This window comes from Eptesicus fuscus, chromosome 1 (genome assembly GCF_027574615.1).
Source record: "Eptesicus fuscus isolate TK198812 chromosome 1, DD_ASM_mEF_20220401, whole genome shotgun sequence".
NCBI classification, from domain to species: domain Eukaryota; kingdom Metazoa; phylum Chordata; class Mammalia; order Chiroptera; family Vespertilionidae; genus Eptesicus; species Eptesicus fuscus.
In genome coordinates, this window is record NC_072473.1 from 76,491,993 (window position 1) to 76,516,439 (window position 24,447).

Here is a 24,447-nt window from a genome sequence, read left to right on the forward strand (position 1 = left end):
CTGCACGTCTTCCAAGGGGCTGCCTAACCGGGCAGTCCTAGACAGCGGAGCCCCGCGCACAAAGCGGACACATCTCCGCAGCTGTTGCGGACGCGGAGACCACGCCATCTTGAGAAACAGAGCTGCCTGAGACTCGGATCCTGGCTTCTGACACAAACCAGGACCCTGCAGCCACTGGGGACAGAGAACTGCTATCACAGCTTCAGACCAACAAACAACAAGAATCCAGTCGTCCCGGCAGAATTCCGTGAGTCAAAGAGCATACCCCCTCCCCGCAGGCGCGCAGACAGCGCCATTTTAACTGATAGATCCGCCTCTCGCCCAAGCCCCAGAGCTTTGCGCAGGGACTCGCTCCCCCTCAGGGAATTTGGCGCGCGCGCGAGCGCACAGGAGAGAATCAGCTCCCTGTTGGGGAAATCTGTCAGTGCGCACAGAGGGCACCCCTTCTGAGAATTTGGGGGAATTTGGCTTGCGGGTCACAGCTCTCCCTTCAGGGAATCTTAGTGCTTGCACAGAGGGGCTTTCCCTTTGGGGAATTTGGCGCGCAGGACAGACTCCGCCCCCATTCCGGGACTCCGGGAGAGTGCACAGAGCCAGCTCACCTTCAGGAAATCAAGAGTGTGCGCCCTAGCCGGTTTGGCTCAGTAGAGAGAGCACACACAGGTCACAGCTCCACTTCAGGGAATTTGGCACGCCGGACACAGCTGCCTGGGATCCCTGACTCACAGCGCATTCACACTAAGAGCCAGCGACCCCAATTGTTGGTGCATGCACACATAGGGACCCTGAGTCTCAACGAGAAACCGCACAAGGCAACAGAGACTCTGACACTCTAGTCTTGGTGCAGTCACAGGGAAACTCTGACTCCTGGCACATGCTAAGGATCTCATTTTCGGCACATACCAACAGTGTGGTGCAGACAGGGCCCCTGAATCTAAGTGTGCACACGAGACCACACGGAACACTGGAGACACTGACCCTGGGCAAGTCTGGTTCCCACCAACCAAAGGCAGCCACACGTCCTAGTGTCAGAGCACTTCAGTGAAACTCGGGTGGAGTGAAGTCCCCACAGCACACAGCCCAGGTCCACGCAAACGGAAGCTTGAGCTTTTTGGTGATAGCCAGAATGGGGAAACGAAATAACTCACAGAGGAAAGAAAATGTGGAGTCGCCAAGAAAGGAAATCAGTGAAACTGAAGCTTGCAACATGACCGAAAAGGAGTTTAGAGTAATGGTCGTGGAATTTATACATCGGATGGATGAGAAAATAAACAACTTATGCAAGAATCAGGAAGAAATGAAAAGTGATATAGCTACAATCAAAAACACCATGGAAAGTTTCAACAGTAGACTACAAGAAGCAGAGGACCGAATTAGTGAGTTAGAAGATCAGGTACAGAAACAAGCTCAATCTCAACAGCAATTGGAGAAAAAAATTAAAAAGCAGGAGGAAAGCCTAAGGGAGCTTCGGGACAACATGAAACGAAGTAACATGCGTATAATAGGGCTGCCAGAAGGACAAGAAGAGCAGCAGGGATTAGAAAATCTATTTGAAGAAATAATGACAGAAAACTTCCCGGATATGGGAAAGATAAAAGTTACGCAAGTACAGAGAGTCCCAAGCAGGATCAACCCCAAAAGACCCACACCAAGACATGTCATAATTTCAATGGCAAATATAAATGATAAAGAGAGAATCTTAAAGGCGGCAAGAGAGAGACAGAGAGTTACCTACAAAGGAACACCCATCAGATTGTCAAATGATTACTCAACAGAAACACAACAAGCTAGAAGTGAATGGACAGAGGTATACAAAGTGTTGCAAAGCAAAGGACTGAATCCAAGAATACTATATCCAGCAAGACTATCAATCAAAATTGAAGGGGAAATCAGGAGCTTTGCAGATAAAAAAAGGCTTAAGGAGTTTATCACCACCAAACCAGCAATGCAAGAATTGCTAAAGGGAATACTGTAAAAAGAAGAAATAAACAGGTAAGAAGGAATATAGACACAAAAATAGATATGACCACAAACAAATACCTTTCAGTAGTATCTTTAAATGTAAATGGACTAAATGCTCCAATCAAAAGATATCGAGTAGCTGAATGGATAAAAAAACACGACCCATATATATGCTGTCTACAAGAGACCCACCTCAGAACAAGAGACTCACACAGATTGAAAGTGAAGGGATGGAAAAATATCTTTCAGGCAAATGGAAATGAAAAAAAAGCTGGGGTAGCAATACTTATATCTGACAAAATAGACCTCAAAGTAAATGCCATAACAAGAGATAAAGAAGGCCACTTCATAATACTAAAGGGAGAAATCCAACAAGAAGAAATAATTCTGGTAAACATATACGCTCCCAATATAGGAGCACCCAAATACATAAAAAAACTCCTGGAAGATTTCAAGGGAGAGATTAATAGCAATACAATCATAGTAGGAGACTTTAATACCCCACTATCACCACTGGACAAATCCTCTAAACAAAAAATCAGCAAAGAAACAGCAATCCTAAATGAATCACTAGACCAGATGGAATTAATTGACATCTTTAGAACATTTCACCCCAAAGCCACAGAATATACATTCTTCTCAAGTGCACATGGGTCATTTTCAAAGATAGACCATATGCTGGGTCACAGGCAAAGTCTCTTCAAATTCAAGAAGATAGAAATTATATCAAGCGTCTTCTCAGATCACAGTGGCATAAAACTGGAAATCAACTACAATAAATACAATCCAAAGAAATCAAACACTTGGAGACTAAACAGCATGCTATTAAACCATGACTGGGTCACCAGAGAGATCAAGGAAGAAATAAAAAACATCATGGCATCAAATGACAATGAAAACACAACAATCCAAAATCTATGGGACACAGTGAAAGCAGTCTTGAGAGGGAAGTTCATAGCTCTACAAACCTATTGCAAAAAACAAGAATCAATGGTAATAAATTACTTAACCCTACAACTCAAAGAGCTAGAAAAAGAGCAGCAAGAAAAGCCCAGTGTAACCAGAAGAAAGGAAATAACAAAGATCAGAGCGGAGATAAATGACATAGAGACCAAAGAAACAATAGAAAAGATCAACAAAACCAAGAGCTGGTTCTTTGAAAGGATAAACAAGATTGATGGACCTCTAGCCAGGCTCACCAAGAAGCAAAGAGAGAGGACCCAAATAAACAAAATCAGAAATGAAAGAGGTGAAATAACAACAGACCCCGCTGAGATACAAAGGATTGTTACAAAATACTACGAACAACTCTATTCCAACAAACTGGACAACATGGAGGAAATGGACATATTCCTAGAAAAATATAACCTTCCAAAAACCAATCAAGAAGAATCTAAAGAGCTCAATAGGCCAATAACTATGGACGAAATTGAAGCAGTCATCAAGAAGCTTCCGGCAAACAAAAGCCCGGGGCCTGATGGCTTCACAGGAGAGTTTTACCAAACATTCAAGGAAGAACTAAAACCTATCCTCCTCAGACTATTCCAAAAAATTCAAGAGGAAGGAACACTTCCAAGCTCCTTCTATGAAGCCAGCATCACCCTAATACCAAAACCAGATAAAGACAACACAATGAATGAGAATTACAGACCAATATCCCTCATGAACATAGATGCCAAAATCCTAAACAAAATTCTAGCAAATCGGCTCCAGCAGTACATCAGAAAGATCATACACCATGACCAAGTAGGATTTATCCCAGGAATGCAAGGATGGTATAATATCCGCAAATCAATAAACGTGATACATCACATAAACAAATTGAGAGATAAAAATCACATAGTCATATCAATTGATGCAGAAAAAGCATTTGACAAAATCCAACACCCTTACTTGATAAAAACTCTCAACAAGGTGGGAATAGAAGGCTCATACCTCAACATAATAAAAGCTATATATGATAAACCCACAGCAAACATCATACTCAATGGACAAAAACTAAAAACATTTCACCTAAGAACAGGAACAAGACAGGGATGCCCACTCTCACCACTCCTGTTTGACATAGTACTGGAAGTTTTAGCCATTGCAATTAGACAAGAAGAAGAAATAAAAGGCATCCAAATTGGAAAAGAACAAGTAAAGCTGTCTTTATTTGCAGACGACATGATATTGTACATAAAAAATCCGAAAGACTCCGTCAAAAAACTAATAGACTTAATAAATGAATTTGGCAATGTAGCGGGATACAAAATTAATGCCAAGAAATCTATGGCCTTTCTATACACCAATAGTGAACTTACAGACAGAGAGACTAAAAAGGCAATTCCATTTACCATCGCACCAAAAAAATTAAGATACCTAGGAATAAACTTAACTAAGGAGGTAAAAGACCTATACACGGAAAACTACAGGACACTGAAAAAAGAGATAGAGGAAGACGTAAACAGATGGGAGAACATACCATGTTCATGGATTGGTAGAATCAACATCATTAAAATGTCCATACTACCCAAAGCAATCTATAGATTCAATGCACTCCCCATTAAAATACCAATGGCATATTTCACAGACCTTGAAAGAACTCTCCAAAAATTCATCTGGAATAAAAAAAGACCCCGAATAGCCACAGCAATCCTGCGAAAGAAGAATAAAGTAGGAGGGATCTCAATACCAGATTTCAAGCTGTATTACAAAGCCACTGTTCTCAAAACAGCCTGGTACTGGCACAAGAACAGACATATAGATCAGTGGAACAGAATAGAGAATCCAGATATTGACCCAAACCACTATGCTCAATTAATATTTGACAAAGGAGGCATGAACATACAATGGAGTCAAGACAGTCTCTTCAATAAATGGTGTTGGGAAAATTGGACAGATACATGCAAAAAAATGAAGCTTGATCACCAACTTACGCCATACACAAAAATAAACTCAAAATGGATACAGGACTTAAACATAAGACGGGAAACCATAAAAATACTAGAGCAATCCACAGGTAGCAAAATCTCAGACATATGCCAAAAGAAATTCTTCACTGACACTGCACCTAGGGCAATGGAAGCTAAAGAGAAAATTAACAAATGGGACTACATCAAAATAAAAAGCTTTTTCACAGCAAAAGAAACCATTAACAAAACAACAAGAAGGCCTACTGCATGGGAGAACATATTTGCAAATGGCATCACTGATAAAGGTTTGATCTCCAACATCTACATGCAGCTTATACAACTTAATAAAAGGAAGATAAATGATCCAATAAAGAAATGGGCAACAGACCTAAATAGAAGCTTTTCAAAAGAAGACAGAAGGAAGGCCAAGAGACACATGAAAACATGCTCAACGTCACTAATTATCCGAGAGATGCAAATCAAAACAACAATGCGGTACCATCTCACATCTGTCAGAATGGCTATCATCAACAAATCAACAAACGACAAGTGTTGGCGAGGATGCGGAGAAAAAGGAACCCTCGTGCACTGCTGGTGGGAATGCAGACTGGTGCAGCCACTGTGGAGAACAGTATGGAGCTTCCTCAAAAAACTGAAAATGGAACTCCCATTTGACCCAGTAATCCCACTCCTGGGAATATATCCGAAGAAACTAGAAACACCAATCAGAAAGGATATATGCACCCCTATGTTCATAGCAGCACAATTCACCATAGCTAAGATTTGGAAACAGCCTAGGTGCCCGTCAGCAGATGACTGGATCAGAAAACTGTGGTACATCTACACAATGGAATACTATGCTGCCATAAAAAAGAACGAATTCTCATCATTTGCAGCAACCTGGATGGAATTGGAGAACATTATGTTAAGTGAAATAAGTCAGTCAATGAAAGAAAAATATCACATGATCTCACTCATTTATGGGTAATAAAGAACATTATAAACTTGAACAAAAAGATAGATACAGAGACAGTAAAGCATCAAACAGCCTGTCAAATTACAGGGGGAAAGTTAGGGAGAGGTGGGGGAGATAAGAGATCAATCAAAGGACTTGTATGCATGCATATAAGCATAACCAATGGATGCAAAACTCTGGGGGGTGAGGGCATATATGGGCGTGGGGTGGGGGGTGGCAATGGTAAAATATGTACACATATAATACCTTAATAAAAAAAATTGGAAAAAAAAAACTCACTTGATTATGGTGTATTATCTTTCTAATGTAATGATGAATCCAATTTGCTAGAATTTTATTGAGTATTTTAGCATCTTTGTTCATTGGGGATATTGGCCTGTAATTCTCTTTCTTATCTGTTTTTGGGATTAAGGTAATGCTAGCTTCATAGAAAGAGCTTGGAAGTGTGCCTTCCTCTTGAATTTTTTGGAGTAGTCTGAGAAAGATAGGTTTTAGTTCTTCTTTGAATGCTTAGTAAAACTCCCCTGTGAAGCTATCCAGTCCAGGGCTTTGGTTTTCTGGAAGTTTTTTGATTACTGTTTCAATTTAATCAGTAGTTATCAGCCTATTCAGGTTTTCTGTATTCTTTCTGATTGAGTTTTAGAAGCCGTATTTTTCTAGGAATATGTCCATTTCATCAAGGTTGTTCAGTTTTTTGGAATAGAGTTGTTCATAGTATTTTTTCACTCATTTTTTTTCATTTTCTTCTTTTTTAAAATTTAATAAATCTTTATTGTTCAGATGATTACAATTGTTCCTCTCTTTTCGCCCCATAGTTCCCCTCCACCCGGTTCCCATCCCACCCTCTGCCCTTACTCCCCCCCCCCACCGCTGTACTGTCCTCATCCATAGGTGTATGATTTTTGTCCAGTCTATTCCTGTACCCCCCAAGCCCCTTTCCCCCGCCCCGAGAATTGTCAGTCCACTCCCTTTCTATGCCCCTGATTCTATTCTATTCACCAGTTTTTTCTGTTCATCAGATTTTTTATTCACTTGTTTTTAGATTCACTCGTTGATAGATATGTATTTGTTGTTCATAATTTTTACCTTTACCTTTTTCTTCTTCTTCCTCTTCTTAAAGGATACCTTTCAGCATTTCATATAATACTGGTTTGGTGGTGATGAACTCCTTTAGCTTTTTCTTATCTGTGAAGCTCTTTATCTGACCTTCAATTCTGAATGATAGCTTTGCTGGGTAGAGTAATCTTGGTTGTAGGTTCTTGCTATTCATCACTTTGAATATTTCTTGCCACTCCCGTCTGGCCTACATAGTTTCTGTTGAGAAATCAGCTGACAGTTGTATGGGTGCTCCCTTGTAGGTAATTAACTGTTTTTCTCTTGCTGCTTTTAATATTCTCTCTTTGTCTTTTGCTCTTGGCATTTTAATTATGATGTGTCTTGGTGTGGTCCTCTTTGGATTCCTTTTGTTTGGGGTTCTGTGCGCTTCCTGGACTTGTAAGTCTATTTCTTTCACCAGGTGGGGGAAGTTTTCTGTCATTATTTCTTCAAATAGGTTTTCAGTATCTTGCTCTCTCTCTTCTTCTGGCACCCCCATAATTCTGATGTTGATATGCTTGAGGTTGTCCCAGAGGCTCCTTATACTATCTTCAAATTTTTGGATTCTTTTTTCTTTTTGCTTTTCCAGTTGAGTGTTTTTGCTTCTTTGTATTTCAAATCTTTGGCTTGATTCTTGTGGTCCTCTAGTCTGCTGTTAGGTCTCTGTATAATATTTTTTATTTCAGTCAGTGTATGCTTAATTTCTAGTTGGTCCTTTTTCATATCCTTGAGGGTCTCGCTAAATTTATCAGCCTTTTCTAGGAAATTCTTGAAAAACATTATAAACATGGTTTGAACTTTATATCCAGTTGTTTGCTTTCCTCCATTTCTTTCATTTGTGACCTGTTTCTTTGTCTCCGCATTTTGGCTGCTTCCCTGGGTTGGTAGAGTAGCTTTGTGTGCTAGGTGTCCTATAGGGCCCAGTAGCTCAGCCTCCCCAGTTACCTGAGGTGGACACTCTTGGTTCACCCCTTTGTGGACTATGTGCACAGTCTTGTTGTAGTGAAGTCTTTATTGTTGTTGGTATCACTGGAAGGAATTGACCTCAAGGCCAATTGGCTGTGAGAATCAGCTGTGTCTACGCTGGTAGAACTTCTGTGCTGGAGACACCCTTATGAGACAAGACTTGCAAAATTGCAAAAGCCTCTGTGCTCAGCTTAGATGGGGCGGAGTCTCAGGGTGGAGAAGACAGCCTTGGCTTCCTCTCAGCCCTGCCCTATGAGGCCGCTGGGTCTCTGTGTTTCTCAGTAATTGCTGCAATCACCTCTGAGAGAAAGCCACCCTCGAGTTTCTCCCTCTGCCAGACAGTCCAGTTTCTCCCTGAATGAGTCTGGGTTCCCAGAGACTCGCCCTGAACTGGACTTCAGCGCAGTAGGGAGCTTCCATCTCCCTCCCGCTTGAGAAAGCCAGCCGCGCACTCAGCAGTCAGTCCTCTCTGCGCGCGCGCTTCCAGACCTCTTCCTTCTGCAGCTCCCCTGAGTCTCAGTGTGCTTTTCTCTTTTCCTGACAGTCCATATTCCCCCTGTATGAGTCTGGGTCCCTACGGTCTTGCCCAGAACTGGAGTTCAGCATAGTCGGGAGCTTCTGTCTCCTTCCCGCTTGAGAAAGCCAGCCACACACTCAGCCACCAGTCCTCTCCGCGCTCATGTCTCCCTACCTCTGCCTTCCACAGCTTCTTTGAGTCTCAGTGTGCTTTTTGCTTGCCTTCTAGTTGTAGAATTTCCACTCAGCCAGCTTTCCTGTGGTTCTGGATGATGTCCGTTTTGTCTGTTACTTATAGTTTTGAAATTGTTTTGCGAGGCAGCAATGTAGGTGTTTACCTATGCCGCCATCTTGGTTTCTCTCCTAACAATGCTTTTTATGTCTGTGGGGTCGGTTGTTACTTCACCTTTTTCATTTCTGATTTTATTTTATTTGGGTTCTCTCTCTTTGTTTCTTGGTGAACCTGGCTAGAGATTCATTAACCCTTTGTACTCACTTGCTTTTTCGATTCCTTTATTCTACTGCTAACCGTGTCGAGTCACACTCAACATCTGAGTGCAAATAGTTAATCTTGTTTATACTTTCAAAGAACCAGCTCTTGGTTTTATTGATCTTTTGTATTGTTTCTGTTTGTTTGTTTTTGTGGTTTTGTTTTGTTTTTTTGTTTTTTGGTCTCTGTGTCATTTATTTCCACTCTGATCTTTATTATTTCCTTCCTTCTGCTTACTCTGGTATTTTCTTGCTGCTCACTTTCTAATTCTTTAAGTTGCAGGGTTAGATAATTTGTTGCCATTTTTTCTTGATTTTTGAGGTAGGCCTATAGAGCTATGAACTTCCTTCTGAGGACTGCTTTCATTGTGTCTAATTTTGGATTGTTGTGTTTTCATTGTCATTTGTTTCCAGGATGCTTTTTATTTCTTCTTAGATCTCTTTGGTAACCCAATCATTGTTTAATAGCATGCTATTTAGCCTCCAAGTGTTTGACTTTTTTTGTTGTTTTTATTGTAGTTGATTTCTAATTTTATGCCATTGTGATCTGAGAAGATGCTTGACATGATTTCAATCTTCTTGAATTTGAAGAGACTTTGCCTGTGTCCTAATATGTGATCTATCTTTGAAAATGTCCTGTGTTCACTTGAGAAGAATGTATATTCTGTAGCTTTTGGGTGAAATGTTCTGTAGATGTCAATTAAGTCCATCTGATCTAGTGAGTCATTTAGGATTGCTGTTTCTTTGCTGATTTTTTTGTTTAGAGGATTTATCCATTGTTGTGAATGGGGTATTAAATTCCCCTACTATAATTGTATTGCTGTCAATCTCTCCCTTGATATCTTCCAGACGTGTTTTTTCTTTCTCAATGTATTTGGGTGCTCCTGTATTGGATGCATATATGTTTAACAGTTATATCTTCTTGTTGAATTGCTTCCTTTAGTAGTATATAGTGGCCTTCCTTATCTCTTGTTACAGCCTTCACTTTGAGGTCTTTTTTGTCGGATATTAAGTATGGCTACCACTCATTATTTTTTTAAGTGAATTCTAAGAATATCATAATCAAATTCCTTGAACATGATAATAAAGACACATTCTAAAGACAAGTATAAGTTAATTTTAGTTGAGTGCTGCTTTAGATTATTTTCACCTTTGCTGTGCTCCTTTAAATCAGCTTGTTAGTTGATGTTCCATGACATCAATACCTAAAAAGTTTTTTAAATAGAATAGTGAATTGCAACTCAGTAGCTATTTCTGCACTTTCTTTGAAAATTGTTATATCTTATCTCCAATAAGAAACCTTAAAAAAGCCATGTCTTGCCTTAGCCAGTTTGGCTCAGTGTATAGAGCGTCGGCTTGTGGACTGAAGGGTCCTGGGTTCTATTCCAGTCAAGGGCATGTACCTCAGTTGCAGGCTCCTCCTCAGCCCAGGCCCTGGTCAGGGAGCATGCAGGAGGCAACCGATGGATGTATTTCTCTCACATCAATATTTCTCTCTGTCTTTCCCTCTCTCTTCCACTCTCTCTAAAAACCAATGGAAAAATATCCTTGGGTGAGGATTAAAAATAAAAAAGGCCATGTCTGTGTTTTACACAGATATATAAATCAAAGCATTTATTAACTACATAAAATAAAAATTGCATTATGTAAGTATGCACAGAGCAAGATTGTCCTTTATGTATATCTCTTGCAAGCAACATCATCTTGAATTCTCAATTATAAATGTGAGCATGCAAGTCTCTAATGTTCACTGTATAGATAATTTTTTTATTTTGATATATTATTGCCTGCCTTTAAATAATTCCTAATGAAAATTGGCAATGGATAAATATTTGATCAGTGTCTAAACTTTAGCTTCTTAAAATACAAATATATTATCAATGTAAATGCAGAGGGATTTGGGTTTAAATGTTTGTTCACATTTTATAGTACTAATCTATAGTAGTTATTCAAATGTCACTTTGTGGTGACCAGTTTGCTTTTCACTCGTTTATTTATTCACTCAACAAATATTTATAAACTCTTCTGCTAGACACTGGGGGGACACCAAGATAAGATACATTCCTATCCTTCAATGGTTAAGTATTTGGAAAAATTTTGCTTTGTTTAAATATAAATCTCAGTTCAGATATCAGACAGTAAAACAGATTATAAAAAATATTTTCATTCTCCTAAGAGTCTAAATAAGTTACACAGTTTGTATTATTCAAAATTGTAGTATGTAAAGCCATACTGTTAAGGACTAGACAGAAATGCAAGGATGGATGGATCATTCCAATGGCCACTAACTGTCTTTTTTAAATTTATTTCTCTCTGGAGAGAGAAGTGTATATTGTCATTGGAACTCATTCTTCAGCTAATTTATAGTTGTCTTTTAGTGCAGTGAAGCTACTACCACTAAACTTTGCTTTCTTTTTAAAGTGAATATGTTATAATTTGTAGAATAAGGGATAAAACAAATCTAACTGTAGTACAACTTACATTGTTAACAACTTTAAAAAGATGGACTCTAAATGTTTCTGTACCTACTTTTTTGAGATACCAAATATTAAAGGCTACAGTAAAATATCTCATGATTTCATTAGTTCAGGTGAAAGGAGGTGGTTCTCCTATCCCAGATATCTGGAATAAAATAAAAGTCACATAAAATTTCTTCTTCACCTTCTGTAGATGTGTCATAAATACTTTTAATGAGTCCAGTGTCCTGAATTTAGGTCTGCAAATTAGTAAAGAAGCAATTGATTTTCAAGGTTTTTGTTTTCAAATACTAGTTCTTTTCTTTTTTTTTAAATCCTCACCTGAGGATATTTTTCCATTGATTTTTAGAGAGAGTGGAAGAGCAAGGGAAAGATAGAAATATCAATGTAAGAGAAACACAGAAATTGGTTGTCTTCTGCATGCGCCCCAACCAGGGCCCAGGCTGGGGAGGAGCCTGCAACTGAGGTATTTGCCCTGGACTAGAATCGAACCTGGGACCTTTCGGTCCACAGGCTGACACTCTAACCACTGAGCAAAACCAGATAGGACCAAGTACTAATTCTTTATACAAGTATTCAATAAGTACCCCTAAAAATATCAAAATTCCTAATGTTTTAGGTCTTATACCTTGTAAAAGAGCTTTTCTGTCCACTATTTTATAGAGATACTTAATCCTCTATTGAGAATGTGAGGTAACAAGTGTTTCATGCATTTAATTTTCTTCAGATACCAGCATGTACCAACCCCATGCATAATTTACATTGATATCACTATGACAGAATTATGGATGTCATATCCCAGCAATGCATCTAAAGCATGAAGCTATCTAGCAACAAGCCACCCACTGCAAAATAAACCCAGCAATCCCTCACTGGGACTTTTTGTTAATGCATAGTAGAAAGAACCAGAAACAAGCAGAGAGAAGAACTCTCATTGATCTGTTATTGAAATCATTCCAGGCCTTAGAGACTCAGCCTAAGGTTGTGTTAGCAGAATTCTTGTGGAACCATTCCAATTTTCAGATTTGTGTCAGCTAGCCACATTCCATGCACACACAAGTATGGCTGTCAACAAATCTATCCAACCAACTTAAAGGTGGCAATGGTTCTATTTTTATTTTTATATCATGCAAAATGAGGTCAATTTAGAAAAAAAGAGGGGGGAATCAAAACCACTGCTTGGGTTTTTAAGGCAAAAAAACTGTCATACTGTTTGTCTTATTTAGGCATACTTTTGATCCAGTACTTATACTGTCTAAATATAAGTGTGTGTTTTTTGTTTGTTTGTTTCTAATGTTCTAATGGTATAACTTGCTTTCCTCAATGCCTTCTTTTTTTTTTTTTTTTAAATTTCTTTATTGATTAAGGTGTCACATATTTGTCCTCATCCCCCCATTCCCATCCCACCCCTCTCCCCACGCATGCCCCAATCCCCTGTTGAACTTAACCGTTGGCTAGGCTTATATGCATGCATACAGGTCCTTTGGTTGAACTCTCCCCCTCCCCCCACCCTCCCCCTACCCTCCCCTCTCCTCCCTCTGAGGCCCGATAGTCCGATCGATGCCTCCTTGCTTCTGGTTCTGTTCTTGTTCCTCAGTCTATGTTGTTCATCATTTCCCCTAGATGAGCGAGATCATATGTCACTAGATATATACTAATAAGAACTGAATGTGAGACGAGCAATAATAGTTATGCTGACAGGCAAATGAATCAATCTGTAGCAAGCTTCCCCCTGGACCAACAGTTCTTTTGAGACCCAATTTCAATGTCCAGTAGTTCCTTATGTGTACATGTCAGCACTGACCCCTCAGCTCTGGATGGTGGACAAATGGTGGTAACGGAGGTCCGACTCCCTCTGGTTTGGTCTCGGCCGAACCCAGGGGCACGGCGTCACCCGGACTAAGGGGCACGTGGCCTCACCCATACCCAAGGGGCGCGTGGTCTCACCCGGGCCTGGGACCCAGCCTCACCCGGATGGATCCAGGGGCGCACGGCCTCACCCGGACCCAGGATCTGGCTTCACCCGTACCCAGGGACGCTTGGCCTCTCCCAGACCCAGGGGCACGTGGCCTCACCCGGGCCTAGGTGCACGAGGCCTCATCCGGATCCAGGGACACATGGTCGCACCCGGACCCAGGGACGCTTGGCCTCTCCCAGACCCAGGGCCACTTGGGCTCACCCAGGCCTAGGTGTACGAGGCCTCACCCGGATCCAGGGACACATGGTCTCACCCGGACCCAGGGACGCTTGGCCTCACCCAGACCCAGGGCCACTTGGGCTCACCCGGGCCTAGGTGCACGAGGCCTCATCCGGATCCAGGGACACATGGTCGCACCCGGACCCAGGGACGCTTGGCCTCTCCCAGACCCAGGGCCACTTGGGCTCACCCGGGCCTAGGTGCACGCGGCCTCACCCGGATCCAGGGACACATGGTCTCAGCCGGACCCAGGGATGCTTGGCCTCTCCCAGACCCAGGGCCACTTGGGCTCACCCGGGCCTAGGTGCACGAGGCCTCACCCGGATCCAGGGACACATGGTCTCACCCGGACCCAGGGACGCTTGGCCTCTCCCAGATCCAGGGCCACTTGGGCTCACCCGGGCCTAGGTGCACGAGGCCTCATCCGGATCCAGGGACACATGGTCGCACCCGGACCCAGGGACGCTTGGCCTCTCCCAGACCCAGGGCCACTTGGGCTCACCCGGGCCTAGGTGCACGCGGCCTCACCCGGATCCAGGGACACATGGTCTCACCCGGACCGAGGGACGCTTGGCCTCTCCCAGACCCAGGGCCACTTGGGCTCACCCGGGCCTAGGTGCACGAGGCCTCATCCGGATCCAGGGACACATGGTCGCACCCGGACCCAGGGACGCTTGGCCTCTCCCAGACCCAGGGCCACTTGGGCTCACCCGGGCCTAGGTGCACGCGGCCTCACCCGGATCCAGGGACACATGGTCTCACCCGGACCCAGGGATGCTTGGCCTCTCCCAGACCCAGGGCCACTTGGGCTCACCCGGGCCTAGGTGCACGCGGCCTCACCTGGATCCAGGGACACATGGTCTCACCCGGACCCAGGGATGCTTGGCCTCTCCCAGACCCAGGGCCACTTGGGCTCACCCGGGCCTAGGTGCACGAGGCCTCACCCGGATCCAGGGACACATGGTCTCACCCGGACCCAGGGACGCTTGGCCTCTTCCAGATCCAGGGCCACTTGGGCTCACCCGGGCCTAGGTGCACGAGGCCTCACCCGGATCCAGGGACACATGGTCTCACCCGGACCCAGGGACGCTTGGCCTCTCCCAGACCCAGGGGCACGTGGCCTCACCCGGGCCTAGGTGCACAAGGCCTCATCCGGCTCCAGGGACACATGGTCTCACCCGGACCCATGGACGCTTGGCCTCTCAGACCCCGGGGCACGTGACCTCACCCATGCCTAGGTGCACGAGGTCTCACCCGGATCCAGGGACACACGGTCTCACCCGGACCCAGGGACGCTTGGCCTCCCCCAGACCCAGGGGCACGTGGCCTCACCCGGATCCAGGGACACACGGTCTCACCCAGACCCAGGGACGCCTGGCCTCCCCCAGACCCAGGGGCACGCGGCCCCACCCGGGCCTAGGTGCACGAGGCCCCACCCGGATCCAGGGACACATGGTCTCGCCCGGACCTAGGGGTGCGTGGCCTCTCTCAGACCCAGGGGCACGTGGCCTCACCTGGACCTAGGTGCACGAAGCCACCCGGACCCAGGGGCGCGTTACCTCTGTCAGACCCCTGGTCGGGTGGTCTCACCCGGATCCAGGGGCTCACGGCCTCACCCGTACTCGGGACCCAGCCTTACCCGGATCCAGGGGCCCACGGCCTCACCCGGACCCAGGGTTCAGATTCGCCCGGACCCAGGGGCACATGGCCTCACCCAAACCCGGAATCCAGCTTCACCTGGCCCCAGGGGCGTGTGGCCTCACCCAAACCCAGGGGCATGAGGCCTCACCTAGACCCAGAGGCGTGTGACCACATCTGAGCCCAGATGCTCGCAGGCTCGCCTGGACTCGGGTCTCAGCGGGGTTTCATCTTCTTGATCCCAATTCCTGTTGGTCAATTCCCTCTCAGCAATTCCTTCGGTCATTTTCTCAGAGCTCCAGGGCGGCTGCCGCAGAACTCGTTGGGCGGCGGGCTCGGCAAGGCTCCGGTGTGCCCGGTGCCCGGCGGTGGGCTGGTCCGGTGTCGCTGCGTCGGCCCTTGGGTCTGCAACGGTGGCCAGTCGCTGAGCGTGCGCACCTGGCCACTTCGGGGCATTGAGATTCTTGAAGGACTCGGAGGTCAGCAAGCACGTAGTCTCCCACCCCATGTCTCCCAGGGGCTCGTCTGTCCGTGCTCGGCAGCGAGTGGAGCCGTCCCCTCAGCCGGAGACCGCCGGGGGAACTGCGCCGAGCACGTTCCAGGCCGCCATTGTGTCGCCTGAGCCATAGTTCTTAAAGTGTGGACTTTGGGTCACCGGCATCAGCATCATCCTGCATACCCCTCTCTTTTATTCTAGTTGTAGAGCATCTGCTCAGCCAGCCCCCCGGTCTTTCTGGCTGGTGTCTGCTCTGCTCTCCCGTCATAGTCTCAATATTGTTGTGGTAGGCAACGATCCGGCTGCCGCCCTATGTCTCCATCTTGGTCCTCCTTTGTACAGTTAAGTCTTGATTGTTGTTGGTGTCACTGGGAGGAATTGTCCTCCAGGCCAATTGGCCGTGAGGACCCTCTTTGTCCATATAGGAAGAGTTGCTGTGCAGGAGACATGTTTGTGGGCCGGGTCTTGATGCAGCAATGCCTTGGCGCTCACTGAGTCTGCCTCTAGAATGCCTCCCTTATGCAAGTGATTGAAATCTGGTGTCATCTCCCCCCAACCACTAGATGCCCTCGTTTCTGGGTCTCCAATGCAGTGTGGGTCAGCCACTACCTGAGGCACTCAGCAGGAAAAAGCTTCTGCTCAGCTTGGCTGGGGCGGAGCTACAGGGTGGAGCCTACAACCTTGGCTTCCTGTCAGCCCCGCCCTATGAGGCTCCTGTGTCTGTGTCCCTCTGTATTCCTTGCAAACACCTCTGAGAGAAACGCGCCCTGGAATTTCGCCCACTGCCAAACAGTCCAGTCCCTCCCCTAATGAATCTGGACTCCCAGATTCTCGCCTGGAACTGGGTTTCAGTGCAGTTGGAACTGGGTCTCAGCGCAGTCTGGCGTCCCTGTCTCCTTCCCAGCAGGGCCACCCAGTGGCGCAGGCAAAAGTCTGTCCTCTGCGCAGCTTCCAGTGCGCGCGTCTGGAGCCACCGCTTCTCTGTGCCTCCGCCACCACAGCCCAAATTCATTCCCCCAGCGTGCGCCTGGCTTCCCAGGGTTTCGCCCGGAACTAGGGTTCAGTGCAGTCGGAACTGGGGTTCAGCAGGGTCCTGAGCTTATGTCTCCTTCCCGCTAGGGCAGTTCAGTGGCGCAGGCAACAGTCCGTCCTTTGCGCCCCTTCCCGTGCGCGCCTCTGGAGCTCTGCCTTCCCCCGCTCCTCTGTGCCTGCGCCCCACAGCCCAGATTCATTCCCCCAGCCTGCGCCTGGCTTCCCAGGGTTTCGCCCGGAACTGGCGCTCAGTGCAGTGGGAGCCGGCGCTTAGCGCACTCCGGAGCCTTTATCTCCTTCCTGCCAGTGAACGCCGGCCAGGCCGTCAGCCGCCCCCTCCTCTCCGGCTCCATCCTCCCCGCAGGAGCGCGCGCTCGTGTCTCCGCCAGTTTCTCCATACCTCAGGCTTTTACAGCTCCCCCGATTGTCCCCGTGGCCCTCTCCTTCCCCCCAGCTGTGGGCATTTCAGTCCGCCAGCTCTCCTGTGGTTCTGGACGATGTCCGTTCTGACCTCTAGTTGTGCCTTTGAAATTGTTGTGCCCGGCTGCAGGTTAGGTGTTTCACCTATGCCGCCATCTTGGTTTCTCCCCTCATTGCCTTCTTAAAAGTGATGTCTTCTTTATATCACTTTAGGAAGCTGATTCTATGTTTTTGTTTTGTTTTGTTTAGGAAATTGTTGCTGAACTTTCCCCATCCTGTGGATTGCAACAGTGCCAAAGCTTTCTATATCCTGGAAACTGAAACTCTTGAAGTCACTGTAACTTTAAAAAGAGAGTTGGATTTTGTTAATTTCTTCTGAAACTGCATGAGTAAGGGAGAAACATGATAAAATAGTCCTGATTTTAAAAAAAAAATTAAAAAATGGTTAATGTTTTCTCTTTATTATTCCAACATACTTCAGGAAGGGCCTTAATACAATTATACGAATACTAGAGGCCCAGTGCCCAAAATTTGTACACTGGTAGGGTCCCTAACGGCTGGTGGTAGCCAGCCGGGTACTCCCTCCCTTCCCCAGCCACCTGCTGCTGGCCAGGTCCTCCCTCCCTTCCTCCAGCTGGCCCTGCCCCCTGGTCGAACTCCCAGAAGAATTCCAGGTGGAGGAAACAATTTGCATACTATGCTTTTATTATATAGGATTCTGATCATTTACAGTCATTTCTGTTACTCTGATAGAAAATATAGCTTTCTCATACTAATAAGCTATTCCATTTTTATAGAGATAGCTGGAGAGAATTTATAGGTTAACCATTAGACTACTACATGGTCAATTAAATAATTGAGCTAAGACCATGAAATGGATGGTCTACTTATTTCAGTAGTCTTAAGAACTTAAGCCAGTTAATTATACCATGATACAATCAATTGCATAGCAATTGGCCTTATTACCAGAAAAGTGTATTTGGTTGTCTTTTCATTGATCTGATTAAATGATTTAGTGTTCTCTGTTTAGGTGCTCATTAGTGTTCTGGAATGCTATATAATAAAAGCCTAATATCCTAAGTGTCCACTCATCTGGTTGGCCATTCAACCAATCAAAGCAAATGATATGCTAAGGCCGCTCAACTGCTCGCTATGACTTGCACTGACCACCAGGGGGCAGACACTCTGACTGGTAGGTTAGCTTGCTGCTGGGGTCCAGCCCATAGGGACTGAGCGAGATGGGCTGGACATGCCCTGGAACCCTCCCACAGTCCCTCCTCAGCTGGCTAACCTCCTGCATCCCTCCCTGGCCCCAGTAGTGCACTGGTAGTGTCCCTCAGCCTGGCCTGCACCATCTTGCAATCTGGGCTGAGGGACCTCGCCCCGAGTGCACGAATTTCATGCACTGGGCCTCTAGTATACAATTAACAAAGGATCATAAATAGTTAATGTACCATGCTAACCACATGTTTTACTTGAATCAGAAATACTCTTGAGCACACAGTATTATTTGGCTTCATCAGTCCTGCTGTTCATATTTGGATCTAATTAGACTAAAATATTTTTTATTTTATGCACTAATAATTATTAGCAATACCTTTTAGGATACCATGTTTTTCTTTAGCAATTGAAATCCTTGAAATTTCAAGGAATATAAAGAAAAGTGTGATACATTTACAAATCTTATTCTTTCATTTCTATCTTCATTCTTAATTGGACATACCTATTTTTATGAATTATGCCAATGCCCCCTACCTCTTCTCTATTGCATTGCATAAGTTTATTTCAGAATTATTTATGAATAAATTATATTTTAAAGCTTGTGTGACTTGGCCTCACACATTATCATAGAACTGTGGTGTTACCTGGGAGTCTATTTTGAAAAGAGATGAATAACTGAAAGATATTTATTCCTTCTATGTGAACTATTAAGGAACTAAATACTCAAGCAGATATATTCCACATTTAATTATATAGATAACTACCAAGCATCTAGTTTGTAACTAGATAAAATCAAAGGAGAAGGCTGAGATTTTAGAAAAAGTGGTTGTGTTAAAACACTAAGCTCTTGTAGAGAATTTGACATAGAAATTACCACCATGAGTTTCTTCTGTGGAGGTTGAGTTGAGGGTGGCTCAGTTGGTTGGAGTGTCATCATACACCAAAAGATTTGTGGGTTCAGTTCCAGGTCAGGGCACATCCCTAGGTTGTGGGTTTGATACCCTCAGTCAGGTGCATATCAATGTCTCTCTCTCTCTCTCTCCCCCTTGTTCTCTCTCTAAAATCAGGTTTTTTTAATAAAAAAAAACATTTTAAAAAAGAGTTGAGGGTGGGATTAACTGAAAGGATGCTAGTATCTGAATTTAAATCCATGATGTTGCAGGATTAAAAGAGTCTCCTATTTTGCTTTCTTAGCATCTTTTTTAAAGGATGTATTTCAAGAATTTAAGATTACACCCTAAAATATAAATTCTTGAACAAGCCTAAGCAGTAACTAATATTTTTCTTCTCTAGAGAAGCAATACTAAGTGGGAAAATGTATATTTTTCCTATATTTTTCTTAATTACAGAAACCATTATTACTCAAGCTGAGTGAATGTGTATAAGTTGTCCCTGGAAGTGAAGATAGAACATATCCAGGCCAGCTTGAATTGGGCTTTGGTTATGTGATACTGTATCAATTATATAATGAAACAGAGCTTCAAGACAATGGAATGTGATGTGCTAATTTAAACCCATCTACAAATCATCCTAGCTCACTGTCTTTGCGTTATTGGCCTCAGAAGTAACAACTTTGATGTCATTGTTTTGTCTTTAAGCTAATTCATGGGATTTTTTTTCCTTTATAAAGGAATAGTCTGCTAAAGCAAATGTAGGAAAAGAGAAGGCAAAGGAAATTTATCTTGTCAGCATTTTTCAATGAATGTTAGCTCTTAACAGAATTGGAAGTTAAAACCACAATTGTGGCATATCGTTAGCCTTCTCCTTCACAAACTTCTTTACCTCACTTTTTGGTTCCATAATTTCCAGTAAAATTTGTGAAGATTCAATAATTTATTCATTCACTCATTTATGGATTCTTTCAACAAATATCCACTCAGCACTATGTTAGGAACTGGCAATATAGAAATAGCAAACTAGATATGGTCTGTCCTCACAGAGCAAACAGTTAAGCAAGGCCCTAGCTGGTTTGGCTCAGTGGATAGAGCGTTAGCCTGCAGACTGAAGGGTCCCGGGTTCGATTCTGGTCAAGGGCATGTACTTAGGTTGCAGGCTCGATCCCCTGCTCTGGTTGGGACCAGTACGGAAGGCAACCAATCAATGTATCTCTCTCATGTTGATGTTTCTCTCTGTCTACCCTTCATTCCACTCTCTCTACTAAATATCCTCAGGTGAGGTTGAGGAACAACAACAAAAACCAGTTAAGCAAGGGAGACAAGCAATAACCAAGTAAGCATATAATGATATATTTTCAAGATTATTGTTACTGCTGTGAAGGAAAAAAATAGGTAGTTAAGAATATCTATCAGAGAAACCAAGGGAGAACAGAAAAAAAAAACTTCCCTAAGGATTTAACACTTTGGCTGAAACATGAAGAATACCTAGGACTTAGCCAGGCAAAGAGAGTGTTGGGGGAAGGAGAACAGTAGGGCTTCTAGGTGCCAGGGGTAGCAATATGAATAACCAGACTGGCAAAAACTTGGACAGTTTAAGGAAATGAAAGCCAGTGTGGTTGGAGTAGAGTGAACCTGGGGAGTGTGAGTGGAGGTTAAGTCTAGAAGTGTAGTCTGGAGCAATGTCATGTAGAACATTGCAGGCTAACATTTGGAAATTTGGATTTTTTTCTTAGTGCTTTAGGGAAAAGAGTGTCTTGGGAGTCAAGAATGGAAATGGGGAGACCAGTTAGGAGACTACTGCAACACCCCAGGCAAAGTATTATTGTACATGTTATCTTAAATAAAATGCATTGTTAATTTTTTTCTAATTAAGAAAAAGTGCATGCTTTCATACTCCAAGCAGGAAGTTCTAACAATACAGAAAAGCTCTTTAAAAATAAAGCAAAGCCCTTGCTGGTGTAGCTCAGTTGGTTGGACATCCTCCAGTGCACCAAAAGGTTGCCGATTCTATTCTCGGTCAAGGCACATGCCTGGGTTGTGGGCTTGATCCCTGCTTGGGGGCATGCAGGAGGCAGCCAATCCATGTTTTGCTCTCACACAGATGTTTATCTCTCTTCCTCTCCCTTCCTCTCTAAAAATCAATAAACACTCTTTTAAAAAAAATAAATAAAAATAAAGCAAAACTAAAAATCATTAAGACAAGAAACTCTTACCATTTTTAGTGGTTCTTTCCAACCTTTTTTCCTCCAATGGATAACATAGATACTATTTTTCTCCAAATAGGATGATATTACACCTACTGATTTTATAACCTACTTTCTTTTAATTTCCAGTGTATTCTTTTTATTATCTTTTTGTTTCTGGGACTTCTAATTTTATTGCATTATGATAAAATAATGTGCTAAATGATCTATGTATATTTTTAAAGAATGGGTTTTTACAGTTATTGGGCACAGAATTCTATACACAGGATGGGACAAAAGTAGGTTTACAGTCGTTTATATGGAAAACAAAACAATAATTAATAATTAATAATACAAAAATAAACTGTTTTGCATGCTCCCAACTGTAAACCTACTTTTACCACACCCTGTATATCAATTCAAGTTTTTTTATAAAAATTGTATCATGTCAATCTACATTCTTAATTTTTGTCTGCCTTCCCTATCAACATGGAGAGGTATATTAAAATTTACCACTGATGATAGATTTATTAGTATCACCTTATAATTCTCTCAATTTTTGCTTTATATAAGTTGAGGCAGTATATTTAGGTGCAAACAGATTTAGAATTGCTGTATCTTTCTGGTGTACTGCTCCCTTTATCAGTATGCTGTGACATAATTTATCCCTAAAATATTTGTTGTTTTAAAGCAGGGGTGGGGAATGTTCTGTCCACAGGCCATATAAGGCCCATGAAATCATCTGGTCTGGCCCTGCCAAGGCATTAGGGGTGAGTTAATTAAATGCTTGACCAAATACTTACAGCAGGCTATTTTTTTTTCAATAAGGACATCTTTAATGTTTGCACATAATAATAATAATGAACAATCAGAAAGAGAAAACAAGAAGAAAAATCCCATTTCAAATTTCATCAAAAAGGATAAAATAACTTGAAGAAATAAATTTAACCAAAAAGATGTTTACACTGAAGACTAAAGTACAGTGATAAAATAAATCTAGGAATACACAAATAAATGAAAAGATATTACACGGTAATGGACTGAAAGAATTAATAGTTAAAATGTTTTCCATCCAACTACTAACCAGGCCAGACTCTGCTTAGCTTTTGAGATCAGACGAGATTGGGCATATTTAGGGTGGTATGGCAGAAGCCATATAAATGTACCAATATGATTTTAGCAGGCTAATTTTTAAGTTGATAATTTTGTATGGTTCGTGAATGATGTTATAAATATCCAAATGGCCCTTGGCAGAAAAAGGGTTCCCACCCCTGTTTTAAAGTATCATTGGCTTAACATTAACATAGCTACATCAACTTTGGCTAGTATTTGCCTACCACATATTTTCCCATCACTTTCCATGTCCTTAAGTTATAGGTTATGACTTTTATAAACAGAAATTAGTTAAATTTTGGATTTTTAAATACAACCAATATTGTGCCTTTAGCTCACAAGTTTTTAGTCCAGTCATCTTTATGGTGCTTAATAATATATTTAGATTTATTTATATCTCCTTATTATAGGATTTTTCTCTTATCCTGTCCTTTACTATGCTTTTTTCCCCCTTCTTGCTTTTTTTTTTTTTTTGATTAGTCAACTTTTAAATTATTTTATTCCTACTAGTTTGAAAGTTATACATTATGTTTTTTGTTTTGGGCTTTTTTAAAAAATGTCTAAAGTTTTTCATTATTTCTATTGATTTTTCATTATTTCATTATTCCTTTAAAATAATTCAATAACTTAGAAAGTTTTAACCAAACCATGCCCTTCCATTGTTGTTTTTATACCCTTAAATCATTCATCATCCTCATTATTGATTTTTACAACCAATGCTTATTTACATCTACCCAAGTGTTTAATAATATCTTTGCTCACCATTATTTTTCCCACATGAGTGCTTCCTTGCTGAAATACATACTTAAGTATTTCTTTCAGCAAGGGTTTGTGAGTTCTTGATTCTTCTAGTTCATTTCTGGAAATGTTTTTACCGCCTTCACCGTGTGTGTGTGTGTGTGTGTGTGTGTGTGTGTGTGTGTGTGTGTTAATCAGCCAAGGGTGTGAGGATGACAGGGCACTGCACAAAATATGTAATGCTTCACAAATTTGTATGTCATCCTTGCTAATCTTCTCTGTATCATTCCAATTTTAGTATATGTGCTGCCGAAGCAAGCACTTATTGCCTTCACTCTTACATAATAATTAAGCTGAGTTTAGAAAAATTGGTTAACAGATATTTTCCCTCAGAACTTTGAAGGTATCATTTACCTACTAGAGGCCCGGTGCACGAAATTTGTGCACGGAGCGGGGGGCGTGTCCCTCAGCCCAGCTTGCACCCTCTCCAATCTGGGACCCCTCGAGGGATGTCCGACTGCCCGTTTAGGCCTGATCCGGGACCCCTCGAGGGATGTCCGACTGCCCGTTTAGGCCCGATCCCAAATCGGGCCTAAACGGGCAGTCGGACATCCCTCTCACAATCCAGGACTGCTGGCTCCCAACTGATCACCTGCCTGCCTTCCTGATTGCCCCTAACTGCTTCTGCCTGCCAGCCTGATCACCCCCTAACCACTCCACTACCAGGCTGATTGATGCCTAACTGCTCCCCAGCCAGCCTGTTTGCCCCCAACTTCCCTCCTCTGCTGGCCTAGTCAGCCCTAACTGCCCTCCCCTGCAGGGTTGATCGCCTCCAAATGCCCTCCCTTGCAGGCCTGGTGCCTCCCAACTACCCTCCCCTGCTGGCCATCTTGTGGTGACCATCTTGTGTCCACATGGGGGCAGGATCTTTGACCACATGGGGACAGCTATATTGTGTGTTGCAGTGATGGTCAATCTGCATATTACTCTTTTATTAGATAGGATAGAGGCCTGGTGCATGGGTGGGGGCTGATTGGTTTGCCCTGAAGGGTAGGGGTTCCCTTGGGGTGTGGTGCGGCCTGAGCGAGGGGCCTGTGGTGGTTTGCAGGCTGGACACGCCCCCTGGCGACCCAAGAGG

The 24,447-nt window shown here is 43.4% G+C and overlaps 1 protein-coding gene and 1 pseudogene across 3 annotated transcripts in view; one reads left to right on the plus strand and one right to left on the minus strand.

Moving 5' to 3' along the window:
* The window catches only part of DNAAF6 (dynein axonemal assembly factor 6), a 92,127-nt gene extending 74,526 nt beyond the window's left edge, over positions 1–17,601 (plus strand). For all 3 annotated transcript variants that reach the window (XM_008156319.3, XM_054717005.1, XM_028132364.2), the window contains exon 7: positions 17,408–17,601. In XM_008156319.3, coding sequence (XP_008154541.2) covers positions 17,408–17,537 — 130 coding nt within the window. In that variant the 3' untranslated portion in view covers positions 17,538–17,601. The remainder of the gene's footprint in view (positions 1–17,407) is intronic.
* Positions 17,602–23,537: 5,936 nt separating this feature from the next.
* LOC114228010 (U6 spliceosomal RNA) lies at positions 23,538–23,631 on the minus strand (annotated as a pseudogene).
* Positions 23,632–24,447: the final 816 nt, after the last annotated feature.